Source organism: Ambystoma mexicanum, chromosome 6q, assembly GCF_040938575.1.
Source record: "Ambystoma mexicanum isolate Mex_15411 chromosome 6q, UKY_AmexF1_1, whole genome shotgun sequence".
Lineage (NCBI taxonomy): Eukaryota > Metazoa > Chordata > Amphibia > Caudata > Ambystomatidae > Ambystoma > Ambystoma mexicanum.
Window position 1 is genome coordinate 1,093,684,781 of NC_090937.1, and position 19,464 is coordinate 1,093,704,244.

Consider the following 19,464-nt stretch of genomic DNA (forward strand, 5'->3'; position numbering starts at 1 on the left):
TATAGTACCCATGTGACGATGCTTCCTCATTCAAAGTAATACAATGGTGTCTATTCCATCCTTTTCTCAAATGTGCCCATGACTGATCCACTACAGCTACCACCAGGAGAGCCAAGGCCATCTTAATAGTTGTCTGGTTGCCTGGGCTTGGGTGGGTAAACCACACTCTGTAAACATTGGGCTGTGATATTCCCCCTAACAACAGGTCTTAAAAGCAGTCATTACCTCTCAAAGTACGCGTTGAACCCCAAATACCCTTATAGGGTAGCATGAATCGCAGTCTTAGCCCCACCACGAAAGGACGTGAACAGGTGTAAAGCAAGTCCTATCAGGGCAAGGCTGGAGCCCGCCATCACATGCACAGTACAAAGAGAGAAAAGAAACTCACCGCTTTGCCGGGGTAGGTCCATTCGAGATCCACCACCTCATTATCGAGCACCACACAGGTGACTGTGATGTTTTCTCCCGTCTTGAGCACAGTTTTGCTGGCCTCGATATTAACAGGAATCTCAGATGTGGCTGGAGTAGAAAGCAGAAAAGCCACACATTAAAATCCCAGTGTGGTGCCACACTGCCGAGGCAGCTTCTCTCTCAAGCTCAATAAGTCATGCAAATAGGAACTCAGTCATCCGATCCTAACCCTCCACGTTATCAGTTGGGTAATCCCCCCGAAAAATACGAAAAAAACGAGGCCGAAAACACCGAATTTTTCAGATCGAATTTGTCGCTTTTTTGCACATTTTTTAGACATAAATACATGGGGCGTTGGTTTAAGGAATACATTAAGGCGGCGCAATGTTGGGGGGCTGTGTGGGGTCTCTCCCCACATTAAAATGTAAAAATGATTGCACAAAAAAAGAACTTTTGGGACCCTCTAGAGGAGAAAACAAATCGGTGTTTTCAGCCTCGCTTTTTTATTTGTTGTTAATTGCAGGTTCGGGGCCGGTAACTCGGGTTTCTTCTCCTCTCTGTCTTGCATATTTATAGTCTGTGCAGAGCGTACTGTAGGTCTGTGCTGGTAAGTTGACGGATCACATGAAGGCAACTAGTGCCAGAGGGGCTACAAAAAATTAAAAACCTTTTTTTTTCAGGAACAGATAAAAGTCTACATGTGTACAGAGGAACATTAAGTGGGTACGGCCCGACCATATACAAATGTCTCTGCGTTTCCTCCTTTGTGCTGAAGAAAGGTTCGAGGGGCCGTGCCTTGTGGATATGGGAACGTGATGGCCATGCGCTGAAGAAGTTATCGATAATAAAGTATTGAGTACATGTTTCAATATCATAAAATGTGTGATCATTAAAATTATGTCACTGGGGGTGAAATCATACGTTGTGTTTGAACTGCCTCAGAATCAACTACTGCACACACACACACACACTACCACACCAATCAGAATGCACACACTCTTATCGTGGCAACCACTCTCAGATCCACACCCACTCTAACATGTGCACGTCCAAATCCACTACCACTGTCACACATGCTGCATTTAGACATACCCTCACATCACCATTCTCTCCCAAGCTATAAAGCATCTCTACATCCAGACACAGTGCCAACCGTACTCAATCCTACCACCACATCTCCCACAACCATAGCTATCGCCACCACTACACTCTGCACAAGCACACCCATGCCTAGAAATCATCCACTACACACTACACAAACACACCCATTCTCAGAGATCATCCACTACACACTACACAAACACGCCCATGCCTAGAAATCATCCACTACACACTACACAAACACACCCATTCTCAGAGATCATCCACTACACACTACACAAACACGCCCATGCCTAGAAATCATCCACTACACACTACACAAACACACCCATTCTCAGAGATCATCCACTGCATACTACACAAACACACCCATTCTCAGAGATCACCCACTACACACTACACAAACACACCCATGCCCAGAGATCATCCACGACACTCTACACAAACACACCCATGCCTAGAAATCATCCACTACACACTACACAAACACACCCATTCTCAGAGATCATCCACTACACACTACACAAACACGCCCATGCCTAGAAATCATCCACTACACACTACACAAACACACCCATTCTCAGAGATCATCCACTGCACACTACACAAACACACCCATTCTCAGAGATCATCCACTACACACTACACAAACACACCCATGCCCAGAGATCATCCACGACACTCTACACAAACACACACATGCCCAGAGATCATCCACTACACACTACACAAACACACCCATTCTCAGAGATCATCCACTACACACTACACAAACACACCCATGCCCAGAGATCATCCACAACACTCTACACAAACACACACATGCCCAGAGATCATCCACTACACACTACACAAACACATCCATTCTCAGAGATCATCCACTACACACTACACAAACACACCCATGCCCAGAGATCATCCACAACACTCTACACAAACACACAGATGCCCAGAGATCATCCACTGCACACTACACAAACACGCCCACGCCCAGAGATCATCCACTACACACTGCACAAGCACACCCATGACTAGAAATCATCCACAACACTCTACACAAACACACACATGCCCAGAGATCATCCACTGCACACTACACAAACACACCCATTCTCAGAGATCATCCACTGCACACTACACAAACACACCCATTCTCAGAGACCATCCACTACACACTACACAAACACCCATGCTCAGACATCATCCACAACACACTACACACACATGCCCAGAGATCATCCACTACACACTACACAAACACGCCCACGCCCAGAGATCATCCACTACACACTGCACAAACACACCCATGGATCATCCACTACGCACTACAAAGTCACACCCACGCCCAAAGACCACCCACTACACACTGCACAAACACACCCACAGATCATCCACTACACACTAAACAAGCACACCCACAGATCATCCACTACACAAACACACCCTCACCCAGAGATCATCCATTCCCAACACCACGACGACTTCTAGCCCACACTAACAAAATCTAAAAATAATGTGCAGTACACATTCATATCCTATCCTTACATATCTTGCCACCAAATATACCCAAAGAAACCATTTAATGTACTACTCAATACCAGTTATTGTCACACCAAACACAGAAGGTGCTGGTTTTGAAAATGGACATGTAACCCAATTTATAATTATAACATTAATCGTGTTTGCTAAAAAAAATTAAAATAAAACACAGATCCTGAGATAACAACCAAATCAGTGAAAATTGATGCGTGCTGCGTAACAGGGCGCGTTTGACTATAAGGCTCTTTTCATCACCTTTTCTCAAATCTATGGCTCAAGTTATGTATCAAGTTATGTACCTTTCCATTTGTGCAAGATGTAAGTGTCTGTGTGGATCGCGACTCCGTTGGCGATGGTTTCGCACACGTAGGCTCCCGATGGAAAGTTGCCAAAGAACCCTTGCTTGTTGTCATAGTAGGCAAACACCACCTTGGAATCCTCCTTGTTAAGAAGAGAGACCTGCGCGTTCGGGGAGGTGGTACGACAAGGGATGAGCGATGAGTCATCTTCCTCCACCGCAATGAAGTGGTCCAGCATCATGGATGGCACGAAGGCCGTGTCTGGGTCTGTTGGAAAAAAGACTTGTTGGTTATCATGTCTACAAGATGGAATTTGATAGAACGAACATGGATATGTCTTTATAGATGCTAATTTGGAAGTATGCTTGTCCTCCTTTAAAAACATCTCATCTACCAATCTTATCTTCGCTGATCTAGCAAGCATTGAAAAAGCCAATCGTTTTATATTTTGTACAGGCATTGTTAGTGATTTAAGTGGGATAAAAAAAATCGAGGGGCCCTCTAACAAATAAAAAAAAAAAAATTTGGAGGCAGAGCCTAAGAAGTTCCTGCCAGGGAATTAAGAACAGATGTGGCCAAGTTTTAATTTCTTGCATAAAAGGGAGTGAATCTATTTCCGAAGGTCTGTTACTTGTAATCAGCTCTCATAAACGTGCCTTCAATAACAATATTCAATTATGAAACTAAATCAAATCAAAATAGGTCAATTAAAAGCCCAATCGTTCAGTTCTTTTAAAGGAAATGCATGTATGTTATCTTATAATTCATTGTATTCAGTCACTCCAATGGCAAGAAATCAATGTAATAATCTGTTGCAAAAGTCTAACAATAATTCCTTTACATGTTCTTTCTCTTTCAGAGTGTTACAAAACAAATAATCTGACTCCAAAAGTATGAAATGGTATGATGTGAGTATAAACATAGGGTGGCAGCGATATCTACTGATCAAGAATGGGATTTTCTTTTATCAGGCAGGGAAACTGGGTCAGGGACCTCACTTCAGGGAGTCCCAGAACGGCACCAGCTCACAGTGATGGTAGGACCTTGTCAGCCCCACCAAGCTCTGGCCCACTTAAAGCCCTGGGCATTGTAGAGGGGTATTCAAGGCATTCACCATTTGGCAGCTGTTGTCTGGTCACAAACTGCCACTGACTTTGAATCATTTACAATTCCAGTGGCCCCTCAGGAGTAACCTAAAGCTGCCTCTGCCTCCATTTGCATCTCTTTAACTCCCTTGAGAGGTTGCACACAAGTTTCTTGTATGGAAACAGGTGAAGTCAGTTGGTTATGACAACTCTGTGCACTGGACTTTTCTCTGAGGTCTCCAGTCTGTTCACTGAGACTTTGCAGAGACAATGTGTGATCTTTGACAAATTCTGTCTGATTTTCTGAACCCCCGCGTCCGAGCAGCAAATGCTTCTCGGCGGTGGCAGGAAAAGATAGATAAATACATGAACATTGTGATCAGTTGTCAAAGGCAGCGAAGAGGACGCAGGGCTGCAGGGACCAGTGGCAGCCATCTTTGAAGCTGGTGATGGACGCACGTGCATGTTTTCACGTTCAACCTATTGCCCCCTAGTGCTGCCTCCTTTCAACACATGCTTTGCCTTCACGTTGTCTCCCACAGTTGGGAATACAGCTTTCATTTACGACTCACCTGGCACATAGATGTAAATATCCTTGCCTTCGATCTCATTGTCTTCCAATTGCGTGTGGTTGTGAAAGCACGTGTACATCCCCGTGCCCGCAGCCGTGGCATTCTTTACGCTGAGCAAAGACACAAAGAGGCCACTGTTGTTTTCTTCCGTGCTAATCTCCACATCTTCGTCCATGCTATCCGGGTGCTGCCAACTCAGCTCACTCTCGCCTGTGCATTTCAGGGTGAAGGGGGAATGCAAGGGCACCACCATTTCATAATTGTTTGGGAAAATAGAGGGGATGGGGTACTGGCCCAAAGACTTCGCCGGACCTGTGAAAAAAAGATTTAGGCAAGATAAATGCATATACACTTAACGTCAGGGCTATTCACACTGCAGCGTCTAACACTCTCGGCATGATGCATGCTGCACACTACCACATCCCTAAGAAACGCTTCCCTGTGTTTCCTTTCAATGCCCTCCTCCTGCCATCTCCTTGCCCTATGGAGGTGGCTTTGTTATGTTATGTTATGTTATTGTGCTTATACCGCGCCAAAGCCCGTAGGCATCCAGGCGCCGAGAGAGCAGAGTACAGTGAACAGAGACTACTGCAGGGGATTACACTAGTAAAAGAGATGCGTTTTCAATTGTTTTCGAAAAGCAAGAAGATCTGTTGTCTTGCACAGGGATATGGGCAATGCATTCCATGCCTTAGCTCCCTGAGTGTGAAAGGCCCTTCCAGAGCCTCGGGAGCATTTAACTCGGTGCTGTACCAAAAGATAGCCTTCAGCTGACCTGAGGTTTCTCTTGGGCTGGTAAATGCCTATGACGTCCTTAAGGTAAGCAGGAGCACTGCCAAAGATGCATTTGTGGCATATAGTTATCAATTTAAATTGAATTCTGCGTTCCACGGGAAGCCAATGCAATTTTTTTCTGGCTTGCTGCACACTACTACATTCCTAAGAAAAGTATGCCAGTGTTTCCTTTCAATGCCCTCCTCCTTCCATCTCCATGCCCTGCTATGCAGGTGGCTTTGGTGCTATCAGCAGGATGCATGCTGCACGCTACACCATCCCTAAGAAAAGTATGCCAGTGTTTCCTTTCAATGCCTGACTCCTGCCATCTCCATGCCCTGCTATGCAGGTGGCTTTGGCGCTATCAGCAGGATGCATGCTGCACGCTACAACATCCCTAAGAAAAGTATGCCAGTGTTTCCTTTCAATGCCGGCCTCCATCCATCTCCTTGGCCTATGGAGGTGGCTTCGGTGCTATCAGCAGGATGCATGCTGCACGCTACAACATCCCTAAGAAAAGTATGCCAGTGTTTCCTTTCAATGCCGGCCTCCATCCATCTCCTTGCCCTACGGATGTGGCTTTGGTGCTATCAGCATGATGCATGCTGCACGCTACAACATCCCTAAGAAAAGTATGCCAGTGTTTCCTTTCAATGCCCTCCTCCTTCCATCCCCATGCCCTGCTATGCAGGTGGCTTTGGTGCTATCAGCATGATGCATGCTGCACGCTACAATATCCCTAAGAAAAGTATGCCAGTGTTTCCTTTCAATGCCCTCCTCCTTCCATCTCCATGCCCTGCTATGCAGGTGGCTTTGGTGCTATTAGCATGATGCATGCTGCACGCTACAATATCCCTAAGAAAAGTATGCCAGTGTTTCCTTTCAATGCCCTCCTCCTTCCATCTCCATGCCCTGCTATGCAGGTGGCTTTGGTGCTATTAGCATGATGCATGCTGCACGCTACCACATCCCTAAGGCACTTGATCATCACGCATCGCAGATTATCACCTTCTCATCACTTGTAAACAAAAGTCCAGGTAACTGACATATCAGATCAGTTACAAGTGACCCAAGGCATGTTTAAAGCTTCCTTTGAAACCCACTTTTCCAGGCCTCCCCAGTCAGACGAGTAATGTCATTCTCCACTGTGAAATGTAGAGCCTAAAGCAGACAGCAGTGTGACTATCCTCAGCTTCCTAGGATCCCCTGTGACCGCTGGAATAGCTGGCAGTACAGAGCCATGCCAGGAGCCGTCCATAGCCTGGCTGTCATTCAACGAGCACGTCTGGGATTTTAGGAATGGGGTCAGACTGCGAAGCCGCAGCCATACTGAAAGGTGAATTCAAAGGGTCTTTCTCTTATAAAATATGGTGTTGAGGCAGTCGGAAGAGAAGGAGGTGCTGTATGTATAGGAGCTATGTATTACTGGTTGCCTCGTTCAATAAAGGCCCTTAAGAAAGAGGTTGGAGTTAAGCGTTAATGACTTAGGGTCCAAAGCCAGGACCTGTCATGGCGTTGGTTCTGTTGCTTCAGGGTCATTCAGAAAGTGGCCTGGCTGGATTTTCCCGAGCGCACCAACCTCAACCACCGGGGTCTTCTCATTTTATACAGAAGTGAGAGGAAAAGAACCCTTCTCCTCCCTGTGTCCTTGATCAAGGAAGACACTATTTGCGCTCAATGCTTCGACAACGTCTGACATGTTCTCTGCGGCCAAGTGCCCACCCCAGGTTCCTCTCACGTTTATCCCTCCGACCCCCCTTCGCCCAGTCCCCCTGCCCCTTTGCCTGCCTTTCATGTTGCTATTTACCTTGTTTCTGGCTTATGCCAATGACGTGGGGTTGCAAGTCTGCAGGTAGAGTGCACTACTTATCACTTTGAGTGGGCACTCATTCCTCTTTTACTTTTCTTAACCTCGAGCAGTGTTTGTTTGATCTCAAGAGCTCTTCCCTGTGATATTAGTATTGAGATGAAGAGGTGCTGGGGTGAAGCAGAGGGGAGAAGAGACAGCAATGTGATAGCAGGGGGCGTGGCTGTGCTGTCACTACCGCGCACTCCTGACATCTGGCCTTGGAGACGTCACTAGTGCCCCTTGCCGCCCCTTCCCTTACTCACTTTCCCTTGGGTGTGGCTTGTGCTCGCGCAATGCATGTGGGCTGTTATTTAGGATTAATGACTGGCTTCAGTGTCGTTAATGACGCAGTGGACCATACATAAAAAGGGTGCGGAACCTTACCTGTCACCAAGAGACACCCCAGGGCCAGGAATGTCTTCAGGGAGAGCGCCATCGCCACATGCAACTGCAAGAGAGAAAGTCATGATGGTTACACTCTGGGGCGACACTATGCATCCAGACGAGGGGGTGCATGTTATATAGAATGCGCACAAGGAAAGTCTGGGCCGGTTTTGGGCCAAAGGCAGCCTACACCAGGTGCAGGCTATAGACATTCACATTAAGGTGTAACATTTGCCTCAGAAGTGCCCACAGACAGGGGCGCCGAGTATCCGAGTGCTTCAGAGCCCGGACACAGGGACGTCACTTCACCAAAATGCCAGGGGTCCTGGAAGTGACATCACATGACCCTTGACCTCTGATGACATCACAGGAAGTTCTGTAATTTGACCCCAACTCAAAGTGACATCACGGGACGCGATGGAACACAACCTCTCACCCCTTGACGAAAGAGGAAGTGGCAACACATAGCATTGTTCTCATGTACACTATGAAAAATATTGTTACGATATCACTGTAATGTGATGTACATTTCATACAAGAATGGATCACCGTATGTATCATTCATATCAGCGTGTATAGGCTCACGTAACCATATTACTGTGAATTTACCCAGACGTCCAAGACCAAATGATAATGACATGTTATTATATAGCGCAGCCAGCGCACGAGCACCCTCCTGGGCCGCTACCACTGCGATCCGCGTGTGAAAACCAAGATGGCCGCCGGCCGTGCGCGCGAGTCCGTGTCGACACGGAGCAAAAGCCCCGGGCACCGATGCCGTTGCAGCGGAGATGTAAACCTCCGGAGTCGTCCTCGTCGCTTACCAGGGCCCACACCAGCATTCACACTCAGCCACGCATTCACTCGCCAGGGACCACACGGGACAGGTGTGTGCTGCTCAGGTCCCCGGCTCGAACTGGCGGGCTGACCGTCTTTATTTTCAACGCGCATGCGCGAGCCTCGTTGTCGCTCGCGCATGCGTAAACAATGCGTATACACTACGCAACAGCAGTTACACGTAAGTGCTTTATATATAACAAATATACATACAATATCACCCAACCTGTGTTGGTACTCATTTATTCTCGGGATCCGGCCAGAGTCAGCGCCCAAGCCCATGAACTGCGCTGGAAAAAAGAAAAAGAAAAAAAAAAGCGTCCGCGACGGCAGCATTTGCCGTTTACTGCGGCTTTGGCACTGATGTGTAATGCACAATGCTCACTGCATGTACAACTGAAAGGAATCAGTTGTACATGTAGCGAACATTGTGCATTACACACAGCGAGCATTGTGCATTACACACCAGTGCCAAAGCTGCGTAAAAGTCAATGCTACCCTCGCGGCCGTTTTTTTTTTCTTTTCCTTTTTTTCGCACAACAAAATGAGCCAGGGCTCATCAAGGGGGTCTGGCCTAACTGCAGGGGTCCTGCGGGCCGTTAGGCCACGCCCCCCTGACGAGCCCCGGCTCAATGGGCTAATGGCACCTCTGCCAGGCAACCTTTTGTAGTGATCAACACCCTCTCCCCATGGGGGAGAGGGTGTTGATCTCTGCATTTATATTCTATAGGCTTGCCTGGCAGGGGACAGGGCCTCGCCTATTCAGCCTTAATGGTGGCGCTGCCCCTTGCCAGCTGGGTAGGGGCAGCGTCACCATTAAGGCTGAAAGGGTGAGGCCGCTGGAAGCTGAGGCCGTTTTCCTGAAGACTGAAACTCTCCAGGAAAACGGCCTCCGATTCCAGCGGCCTCGCGTTTTCTCCATAATGGTGGCGCCGGCCCAGGGGCATCTCCTGCTTAAAGGGATGCCTCGCAGGTGCAGCGCCACCATTATGGCTGAAAGGCATTTTTTTCTGGAGCCTGAAGCTTTCGCACACGAGCGAGAGCTTCAGGCTTCAGAAAGTGCCCGGGCCTGGCAGGGGAGATTAGTGGGCCCCGCAGGGCCCCGCCTCAAAGGAAATTTCGGAGCCTGCCGGGGCTGAGCCCCGGCAGGCCCCGTCCCACTTAAAGCCCTGGCCGGCGGTAAAAGGCAACATTACTGTTGTGGGCGCTTATTTTTCTTTCTTTTTTTAAAAGTATTTATTTGATCGTATGGCCACTACCAACCCCGCCCCCTCCAGACCATGCCCCCTATGTCCCCCCAACTCCTCCCCCACCCCGGCACTCTTGGGATCCCCCACCACATTTTTTCCATTTCCACCACTGTGTGTCCATGGGGGCCCGTGTCCTGTCCTCCTAGACCCTTGACCGCACTGGGAGGGGCAGAGCATCCCTGCATTGCTACACAGGCCGCACCCCTCCAGGAGGGCGCGGTGCCACGGGTAGATGGTATTTAATGGGGCATGCGCCTAGGTATGTAAAAGTAATGTAATGTAACGGTGGTCTTGTACAGTGCACTTCTGCCATCTTGGTGGCCTCGCTGTGCTGGGCCCTGAAAGAAAAGAGGGGGATACAGGTTGTAAGTGGGGTCGAGGGAGAGGCAGATGCAAATCGTAAGCACTTGATGAGTGCAGGCCGGAAGTACTCGAGTCCTTGTGCCAGCATGGTTCTTTGTGTTTTGGACGCAATGGCACTTGGCTGTGAATTCTATCTGCAGGGGAGAGCCTGCGACTTGTTAAAGCACAGCGCTGCGCATCTGGAGTAGCCTCTGCATGGGGGCCTGGGGGATAGAGTTTGGGCCGCGCTCTGTCAGGGTAATGTGGTATAGGTGGGTGTGAAGGTGCCAGGTGTGAGAAGAGGCCTGTGTGTGTAGAGTAAGCTGATAGAATTGCATGGGGACGCCATCATGCGCCAGACTCAAAGATCTCCTGCAGGAGAGTGCATTGCATTGTCCTCCCAGCGCACAATGCGCAATGCGGCCTTAAATGCGTCTTCCAAACGCCGCCCGGACTTACCAATAGATGTCGCCAAAGCGCTGTAACAATGCTTTGCTGCCAAAGCGTTGAAGGAGAATGTACAAATATAACTACAATAATGGTCAGTGATGCAGCGATGTCTATGTAGAGCCCCAGAATGCAGTTTAGAGAAGACAAAACGCAGCTAGTGTAGCTATGAGATGGACATGTTTGTGCCACTGATGGTTCTTGGAAGGGACTAGTGGGTGGGACAGCAGCAGAGGGAAGTATTGGTGGGAACTGGGAGATGGGATGTTGGGGGCCAGGGGCGCATGACGTTGATTTCTGTCTATGTTGTTGTTTGTTGTTGGTGAAGTTCTAACCAACTTGGAATTGTGTGATTTGTTTGGTTGCTTCTATTTACAAATCAATATCATTGTTTATAGAAACATGCATTCTGGGATCTGTAGTCGTTTAAAAAAAAAACTTGAACCAAATAGAATTCAGTATCAAGTAACCTCCTTTTGGTAAAAGATAAGCCAGGACTACCTCTGTGAAGTAGCATGGAGTCATGCCCTCCCTCCCCTGACTCCGCTGCTTGGGCACGCAAATTGTCTTCCATCCGCTGTATTGCCTCCCCCGCCTTGCACGGTGCTCCATTAATGCACAACTAGGTTTGTGTATATAAAACATCATACTTGCGTTCATACTTAATATCTACTTCATAATATGCACACGTCCCCTAAAAGCTGAGTTGGCAATTCCCAAATGTTGAATCGAGCCTGCATTATCTGAAGGAACTCCTCGATTCATTTTTACCGTTTTGTTTCTTACTAGTGTCTCGTTCAGCTTTGGTGCAATCCTCTATGTGCATGACCTTGTGAATAAGATGCTCGTCTTCCAACAAGCCTAGTCTCTCCTCCTCAATTCACTGCCTTAATCATTGGCCACCATACAGGTGATTCGGTCAGAGAAGAAAACGGTAAGAAGCCATTATTCAAAACGGAGTCCCTTCTATTGTTCATAGTTACCCTATGAGGGACGGCGCCAGGGCCTTTCAATCATTTCAATTGAAATGGGCCCCCACATGTTGGGGGCCCTGTGACTCAGACAAAGAAATCCTAACAGCGTTCTCAAGTGGGGATTTTAGGCTTCAGCTCAACAGCTTGCTGCCTTTCTTTGTTCTGCTGTGCAGAGGACAATAATCATGTCACTTGATAATCTACACCCCTTTCATTGTTTTATTAAGGATTTTGCCACAGAATTGAGGCACGGGGTGGGGTTGGGGGGGATGCACATGTTCGTGCGACAGGCCACGTTTTCATCGGTGTGTTGATCTAGCAGAGGTGCATTTCCAGCAAGAAAGAAGGCAAAAGTATTATAGGGATTGTGTAGTCAGATAAATGCATGCAGGACACACAACTGCACCAACTGAAAAGTCATGTGCCCGATGGAAGTGTATATACTGTGTTTCTGTGGCCCTTTTGCTTCTGAAAACATTAACCTGCATCAGATCAATGAATTGTGGTTGCTGATATTTCGAGGGGCTGTTTCCGAGCTGAAAGTAAGGGGCAGGCAGGAGCAGGCTGGGAAGGGGGGCAGGGGAGTAATTGGCCCCCAGGCTGGCTGGGCCCTTGCTCCCCAGGCCAGAACTGCAATCCAGCCTGCCTCGAACGAACCGAGTGTTGAAGGCCTGCTCGACGTCGTTGCAGATGGGGTGAAGCACTTGTGTGGATTTCAGCAATGTTGCAGATGTGCCCTTGCCGACTGCACATGTGGGTCGCCACAGTGAGTGAGAGGGAGAGGCGCAGAGGCTGCAAATATGTGTTCATACCATCTAGTGCAATATATGCATTTAAATGACAGATTCTGTGACCCTGTTGGTGATGTTGGCACCACTGTGGCCCATACGCCATTGGTATGTTACATTTCACAGCTGTTTATCACAACTCCTGCTTGCCAAGGAAGTAAGAGTCCATATCATATTAGAGTTTGTCCATGGTTTCATTCTGTAAGAGAGTTTCCCCTGTGTTCTGGTGAGTTTCTTGATCACAAGTGAGTTCAGAACAAAATGAGTTTTATTAGCTCCCTGACTAGCACCTGTGCTATATGGTGGTTATAGAAATGGCTGTTGGATTGTTTGTGGTCTTCACTTTTGGGCAGAGTTGAATAAATATGCACCGAAAGATGTAACATTCAAGTATTAATTATGAATAGACTACAAACTAAAGTGGGCCTTTTTTTGTCAAATACCGCCGGAGAAAGTTATTACCTCTGCCAGTGTTATTGCTTAATTCCTCCCCCACCCCTTTCCACCAATTCAGAGTTTACCACAGGTAGGGTGGTATTTCTGGAATAGAGGTACAGATCTGGAAAAGTATGTCAGCAGAATTAGTGACTGCGGCTCACATCTGTGTCTAACCTGAATGCCACCGCACCTGATTGTGGGACTGGCTCTTTCTTTTATTTTTTTCTGATAAAGTGATGTGTACTTGCTTTATGAGCATATGTTCCAATTAAGGTTTTCTTATTCATTTGACTTAGTGCTTTGAAAGCCAGGTATATTGAACAGTGTACTCGTTGAGTACGTGTATGACAACTTTGCAGAAAGTGTTTTGTTGGTTCTAATATTGAAGATGGAATAGGAAAAGATGAAGCCTTCACTGCTGTCTAAATTGGAAACTGTAGAACCAGGAAGCCAGGGCTCAAATTCCCGCCTTGCACAATTCACATATTAAGTGATCCTGAGAAAATCACTTTTCATCAGTGTGTCCAATTTACCTTAACAATCTGTAGTGAAAGTCTAACTCATATGGGTTTATAATCTATCGCGTTACTCTTTGATTAATTAGAACATTGACAATGTATACAGTGCATACAAGTGGGGAGGAAGGCTGCCAAGTGAGGGTTTTATGTTGTGTGGTGGGCTGCGGGGAGTAGACAGTGTGCCAGGTATGGGGTTTGTGTTGTGGGGAGGCAGGAAGCCGTCTTTGCCGTGCCAGCGTTTGGCTCTTAGAGCAAAGTAGTGGAACTGTGACTCGGGTGACTCGGGTGACTCCCACTTCATGGCCCAGCTATGGCTCGGCCCTGCTAATGAACTCTCACTTTCTCACCTCATTTTCTGTGTATTATTAATTGTACATGGTTTCAAATAAACCTTTACAATTCTTAAAACAATAAAATCCAAAATCTTCTCAATACAGAATCTACTTACAAGACACAATATTACTAACATTTAAGAACTGTGTTCTATAAATACATTCTTATAAAATAATCAGAAACATTAAAATCCAGCAGCAGTCTGTGCTTTGTTAGAAAAATTACAACACTGAAGACACCTTTCCACTGTAAGGTTTAGGGCCAAAGACTTTCCACTCGATAGATTGTGCCACAAAGTTTTGGGATCTACCACACCTACGTCGTATACAGATTTCACAAAATATACACAATCGCAGTGGCAATAAAACAGGGAATACTAACAGCGAGTGATGCATATTTTTATTCATGAATAGATCTTTGCAGACTCTGGAGAAGGCCATCCCATAGGGTGAACGTATTTCATTCGTTCAAAGTACATTGAACTGAAAACGCATATCATTATTTCTAAAAGTTCTGTCTGGAAACTTCTTTAGATGAGATCCGACAGATGGAGCTTTTTTATGAAAGATGCTCGAGTGGGCATGCAATGAAGTATCTACCAGAACTTCCTGTGTAGAAGTCCAATCCCTCAATGTAGTTGTTGCTTGGAGTTTAACAGGGTTATCAATTAATATCTCCACGGTCGCACAGTGGTCGAAGTGAGCGGGAACCGTCGGGAGCAGTGTTCCACTACCTTTATTTGTTACTGTTAACAGCTCGACTACTTTTTGCAGCCATTTTCACCATTCCAGAACTGTTCTTTGTGAAGTTAAAGCACACTTCTACATTTTATCACCTGACATCAGTTACAGCTAAACTGAAATCCGTTTAAACTCAATTGGTTGTCAACCAAAATGACTGCAACCCTTGAAAAATGTGTTGTACATTTCTCACTTTCTTCCTACCCGTCCCCCGCCGGAGTCACAGTTCCACTACTTTTTTGGTACACTTCTATCACTGCGGCGGGTCTCATCCAAGTAATCTTACACATCAGTCCCCGAACGCTTTCCCACCTCTTTACATTGGTCTACGAGTAAAGATGGGCTCGGGTTGGAGGAGAGGTATCCTGGACACGCGGAGGCCTAAGCTCCAGTCCCAGCATTCCCATGTTACTAAGTTACGCTATTCTCGCGAAATCATTTTACAACGGTTGGTATGTGGGTGTGGCTCCCTGGGGCCCGGGTCTCTCTAAGAAACTACAAACATGGCTGAAAAATGAGCTGCATGAAAGGAAAGCAATGCCCATAATGTCTGCTATACATTCTTGAGAATGATGTGTGGCTGGTGGAGAGGTTGGCATTTAGTTTAGCTGTTCTGGAGGTTGAGACAGCTGGGTTGAGGGCTTGGCCACTTAATGATGGGCCAGAAAATTGTACTGGCCCCTTAGGCCAAAAGTTGTTAGTGCTCCCCTGGGAATAAGGGGCAGAGCATAATGTTCAAATGGTCCTGGTGAATTTACAGCCAGCCCTGAATGACTATGGTATTGAAAAGTATACCATGCATAAAATGACACCAAGCGAGAGGACATTACATCGGAGTTCGAGCAGACAACACTAACACAATATATACGATACATTCCAAGGCTTGGAGGCAGATTTAAGATGTACACGCAAAGGTCTGTATCAGGGGTATTCCAACATGTTTAGGCTGAGCCCCCCTTGAGTAAAAATATTGTGGCTGCCCCTCCCCCCCATGCCATATCTGCTATATTTTCTATTATAAGCAGTCACCGTAATCCATTTTGGAAGAGCTGAGCGCTCCCCTAGGTCCCTGGGCATCCTTCTGGTCCCAGCCCCACAGTTTGAAGACCACTGGTCTACATTGTACTTATGTGTGTTAAAGACAGCTTTGTGTAGACTACGGCGCTGCGGGTGGCTCGTGGTGCCTGGCCGTTCGCAAACAACTTAAAGCGTGTTAGGGGATGTTCGTGAGTAAGGGGTGCGAACTGCGAAGCCATGATCCTGGGCTGACGACACCAGTCAGTGGAGCAAAAAAGCAATCGCTTAAGGACAATGATGCGGACAGGGGGTGAAATTCTCCGATTCGCCACGAGAGGGAGCACTTTACTGCATGTTTGAGCAACTGTCTCATGAAACATTGCACTTTCCACCTTACTTCCAAACTTGTAGTTCAGAAGCGCAGTGGTGTGGCAGTAAGGGAATTACCCCTGTATTACCGTCAATTTTTACCACACTGCCCAGTGCCCAACTTGTAGTGAGGCCCTTTGAGGTTAAATGGTGTCAACGATCAAAGGTACGAATGGGACCGTTCTACACAAATAACCCCCTAGGTCCCCAAGAGTAAATGCTTATTAATCACAGTTCCCCAGGTGAGCTCAATACCGGCCAGGACAGATAATACAGAATGCGCATGATAGGCTGTTCACGAAGCCCAATCAAAGATCTAGAAAACACAGACTACAGGATTCCAAAGAGCGGAATTATAGAAGTGAGCCGCGTAGGCTGCATGAGTGGAGAAGAGAGGCGCGGGGCGTGGGTGTTGGGTTGCACTGCTTTTTAAAAGAGTATGGCTTCAAAAATAAGCTCAGGGAGGGTTGAGGTAAGGATGAGCGACTTGAAAGATCCTTTCAAAAGAATTCATGGCAGTTTATCTTCAACTTTTCAAACCATTCGATTTAAAGTTAGATTGTATTGCACTTTCAATCGATAGAAATCCTATTGTCTGCGATTCATTTTTTGGCCTTAAACATTTTCTAAAGAGGCTATACCAGCCCCCTGCGCGAGAGCCAGGGGTGGACTGGCCTATAGGCAGTTCTGCAAATTTCCCGGTGGGCCTCTGCAGCCTGAGCCTCTTTTGTGTGGTATTTCCACATTTTCTCAGAGGAAAAGGGTTGGCTGCGTTGAATAAGTGTCATATGGGGCCTCTGTGAGTATTAATTCCAGTTCCTCTTTTGGTCCGCAGTTCAGCCCAGGCAAGAGCCACGCTAAACCGTGGGTCCACGGGCCATTGCGCTGCGACCACTTTACGTGCCCTCGGACTCCAGAACCCCACCGCAGACTCAGCCCTCTGTTTCTTACTAGTGGGTGCTCGTGGGGATCAGATTCACGTCCAGAGAGCACGAGCCATTTGTACTCCATTCTTATTTTCTAAGCTCAAATATTCTGAATGACGACTCAGCCTGGCTGTGATCGAATCACCCGCACCCAGGTGCACACGGGCCCCGTAGTTAGTGAGTGGCATTATTATCTTCTGACAGGCATCGATGGGGGCCCAAGGAGCGGCTCAGTTTGTGATGCGCACTGTGGAAGTCTTCCAACTCATTCATCCACTCGAGGTGTGTGGCGCCCAAGGACCCGGTCCATTCTGGGCCCATATGGGATCAGGACAAGAAATGTCACTGCGGGGTGTGTGTGCACATATACCTCTCAACGCACGCTCATTTTCAGGGTGTCACCATTCTGAGGCTTATTTTCATCCTTCCAATATGTGATAACCTTCCTTGGGATAGTATTCCCGGAAAACCTCCATCACACATACATGGCTGCTCTCCATTGCCTTCTATAGGGTCACCATTGAGAAAAATCTAACTTCACTCCACTTGGAGACTCAACAGGATGACGGGTATGTAACAGGAATTATACGAATAGTGGCTATGTCAAGTAAGATAGTCGAAGGTCCAGCCAGAGTCAAAATCCACCCGTAACACACGCCAGTACCTAATGATGTAATACCAGGACCTCTTTCGATTGAAATGAGCCCCCACACCCTGAGACCCTGTCAAACAAAATGTAATAGCTTTTCTTAAATTCTCATTTAGGGTGTTAGTTCCTCCACTGGATGACTTTCTTTGTTCTGCTGTGCAGAGGCCACTAAAAGTGTTCCTTAATCATCTATAGCCACAGACCCCTGCCTCCATTGCTTTATCTAGGTTTTTCCCACAAGCTGAAGCCATTTAGTGTGGCTGGTGGAATGCACAAATGCCCTAAGGTAGCATCAGCCCTCAGAAGCTAGCGGCTGCATCTCTTTAAAGTATACATTTGCTGGTCCAAGGCTGACCGCTTCAAAAGGTATTCAGTTATCACGCATGTGGTTATGTTATGTTATGGGTTTTTGAAGCACACGTACGCCAGAGGCATCTTGGCCATGGAGAATACAACAGGGGCGGTTTTCAGAGCGCGGCGGAAGATAAGATGATCGACTGCGTCTCGCCGAGTGGAAGGAAGAGAATTCCATAGCGGGTCGCAGCGACGGGAGAGGAGCGACCATGGTTGGCCCTGCTTTCGGGACTTTGGTGTGGGGCAGTGGATATTCTTAGAGATTGATGGAGCTCAAGGTGGGGTTCTATGGTGTGGTTAAGCATACAAAGGTTCTGGAATGATCTGTTGGCTTGTGCCTCTTACTAGTGAGTAACCTAACCCGCCATAACTGCCAGCTTGCTGGGCGTGACGTGGGAAACCTCTGAACACTCTCGTTGAAGAGGCGACGCACGCAAAATCAATAAAAAGGAGCAGAAATGTTACACGTAAGTAATAGTTATTCAGTCCCTTGTAGAACACGAAGTGTTAAATAAATGGGGCGGTGCCATGTCCAACAATCCTCGAACATCCATATGCAGCGGAACGAAGGCAACGGGGCTACGGCGAAGCCTCGCGATACTATCTGTCTGTTGTTTAACAGCTCGTGAACGTGTTTGGTTCTGTTCTTTTCTCTTCAATCCTCATTTTGATGAGGCTGAAAACGGTGTAAATCAGTAAAAAAGAAGAAAAAAAGACATGTACACAAACTCTATGCGTGTTTTGCAGACAAGCCCTTTATCCCTTTCGTGCCACTGTCAGTCAGGTTGGACTGACAGAGCGGGACACGGAAGGGAATTAAACAGCCTCTTCCCCCGCATCTGGTTTTGCTGCGACAGAGAGGTTTGTATCGCTCTACAGTTCTGCTTTCTTTTTATAACTGCAAAAAACTGCAGGAACTCATTGGGATTCATGTACAAGGACAGCCACCGTGTTTATAGATTGTGGCCGCCATTACCGAGGATTTCCCGGCCAGGGCTTAAAAGGCACAGCACCCGCTTAGATACCCATGCCTTTTTACTGCCTGATCAAAACACGGCTGTGGAATCCGTCCGCTCTTCCAGATTAACTGTCACACTTAAAATAGACGGGGGTGGAATTCCCCCTCTCTCTGGAGCCTTCACCCGCCATATCTGAACCACAAAGATAGGCAGATGGAGATGAAGAAAGCTAGGTGTGAACCTGTGTGCAGCCAGTAGGGGCGCTATTCATGCACAGTGGGCTGGCGCTGCTAGAACGTGCAGGTGACTAAACAAGAGAGCTCAGATCCTGCACAATGGCTTGTAATAAAATGCTCCCTCCCTAAACAATGCTTTGTCTAAGGCATTAACCAAAGAAAGGACGCCTCCAGGGGACAGAAGGACACTATAACATTGTAGCTAGAATAGCCCCACAGGTCTGAAGCTGTGTGAGTGACACCGCAGTGCTGCATTTGGGGTTTGGTCTGCTT

The 19,464-nt window shown here is 47.2% G+C and overlaps 1 protein-coding gene across 2 annotated transcripts in view; it reads right to left on the bottom strand.

Annotated features, from left to right (window-relative positions):
- Positions 1–19,464, bottom strand: part of PDGFRA (platelet derived growth factor receptor alpha) — a 72,787-nt gene that overhangs the window by 39,387 nt on the left and 13,936 nt on the right. For both annotated transcript variants that reach the window (XM_069631648.1, XM_069631649.1), the window contains exons 2-5: positions 8,015–8,078; positions 5,008–5,319; positions 3,351–3,617; positions 389–519 (exon numbers count right to left, since the gene is read on the bottom strand). In XM_069631648.1, coding sequence (XP_069487749.1) covers positions 389–519; positions 3,351–3,617; positions 5,008–5,319; positions 8,015–8,066 — 762 coding nt within the window. In that variant the 5' untranslated portion in view covers positions 8,067–8,078. The remainder of the gene's footprint in view (positions 1–388; positions 520–3,350; positions 3,618–5,007; positions 5,320–8,014; positions 8,079–19,464) is intronic.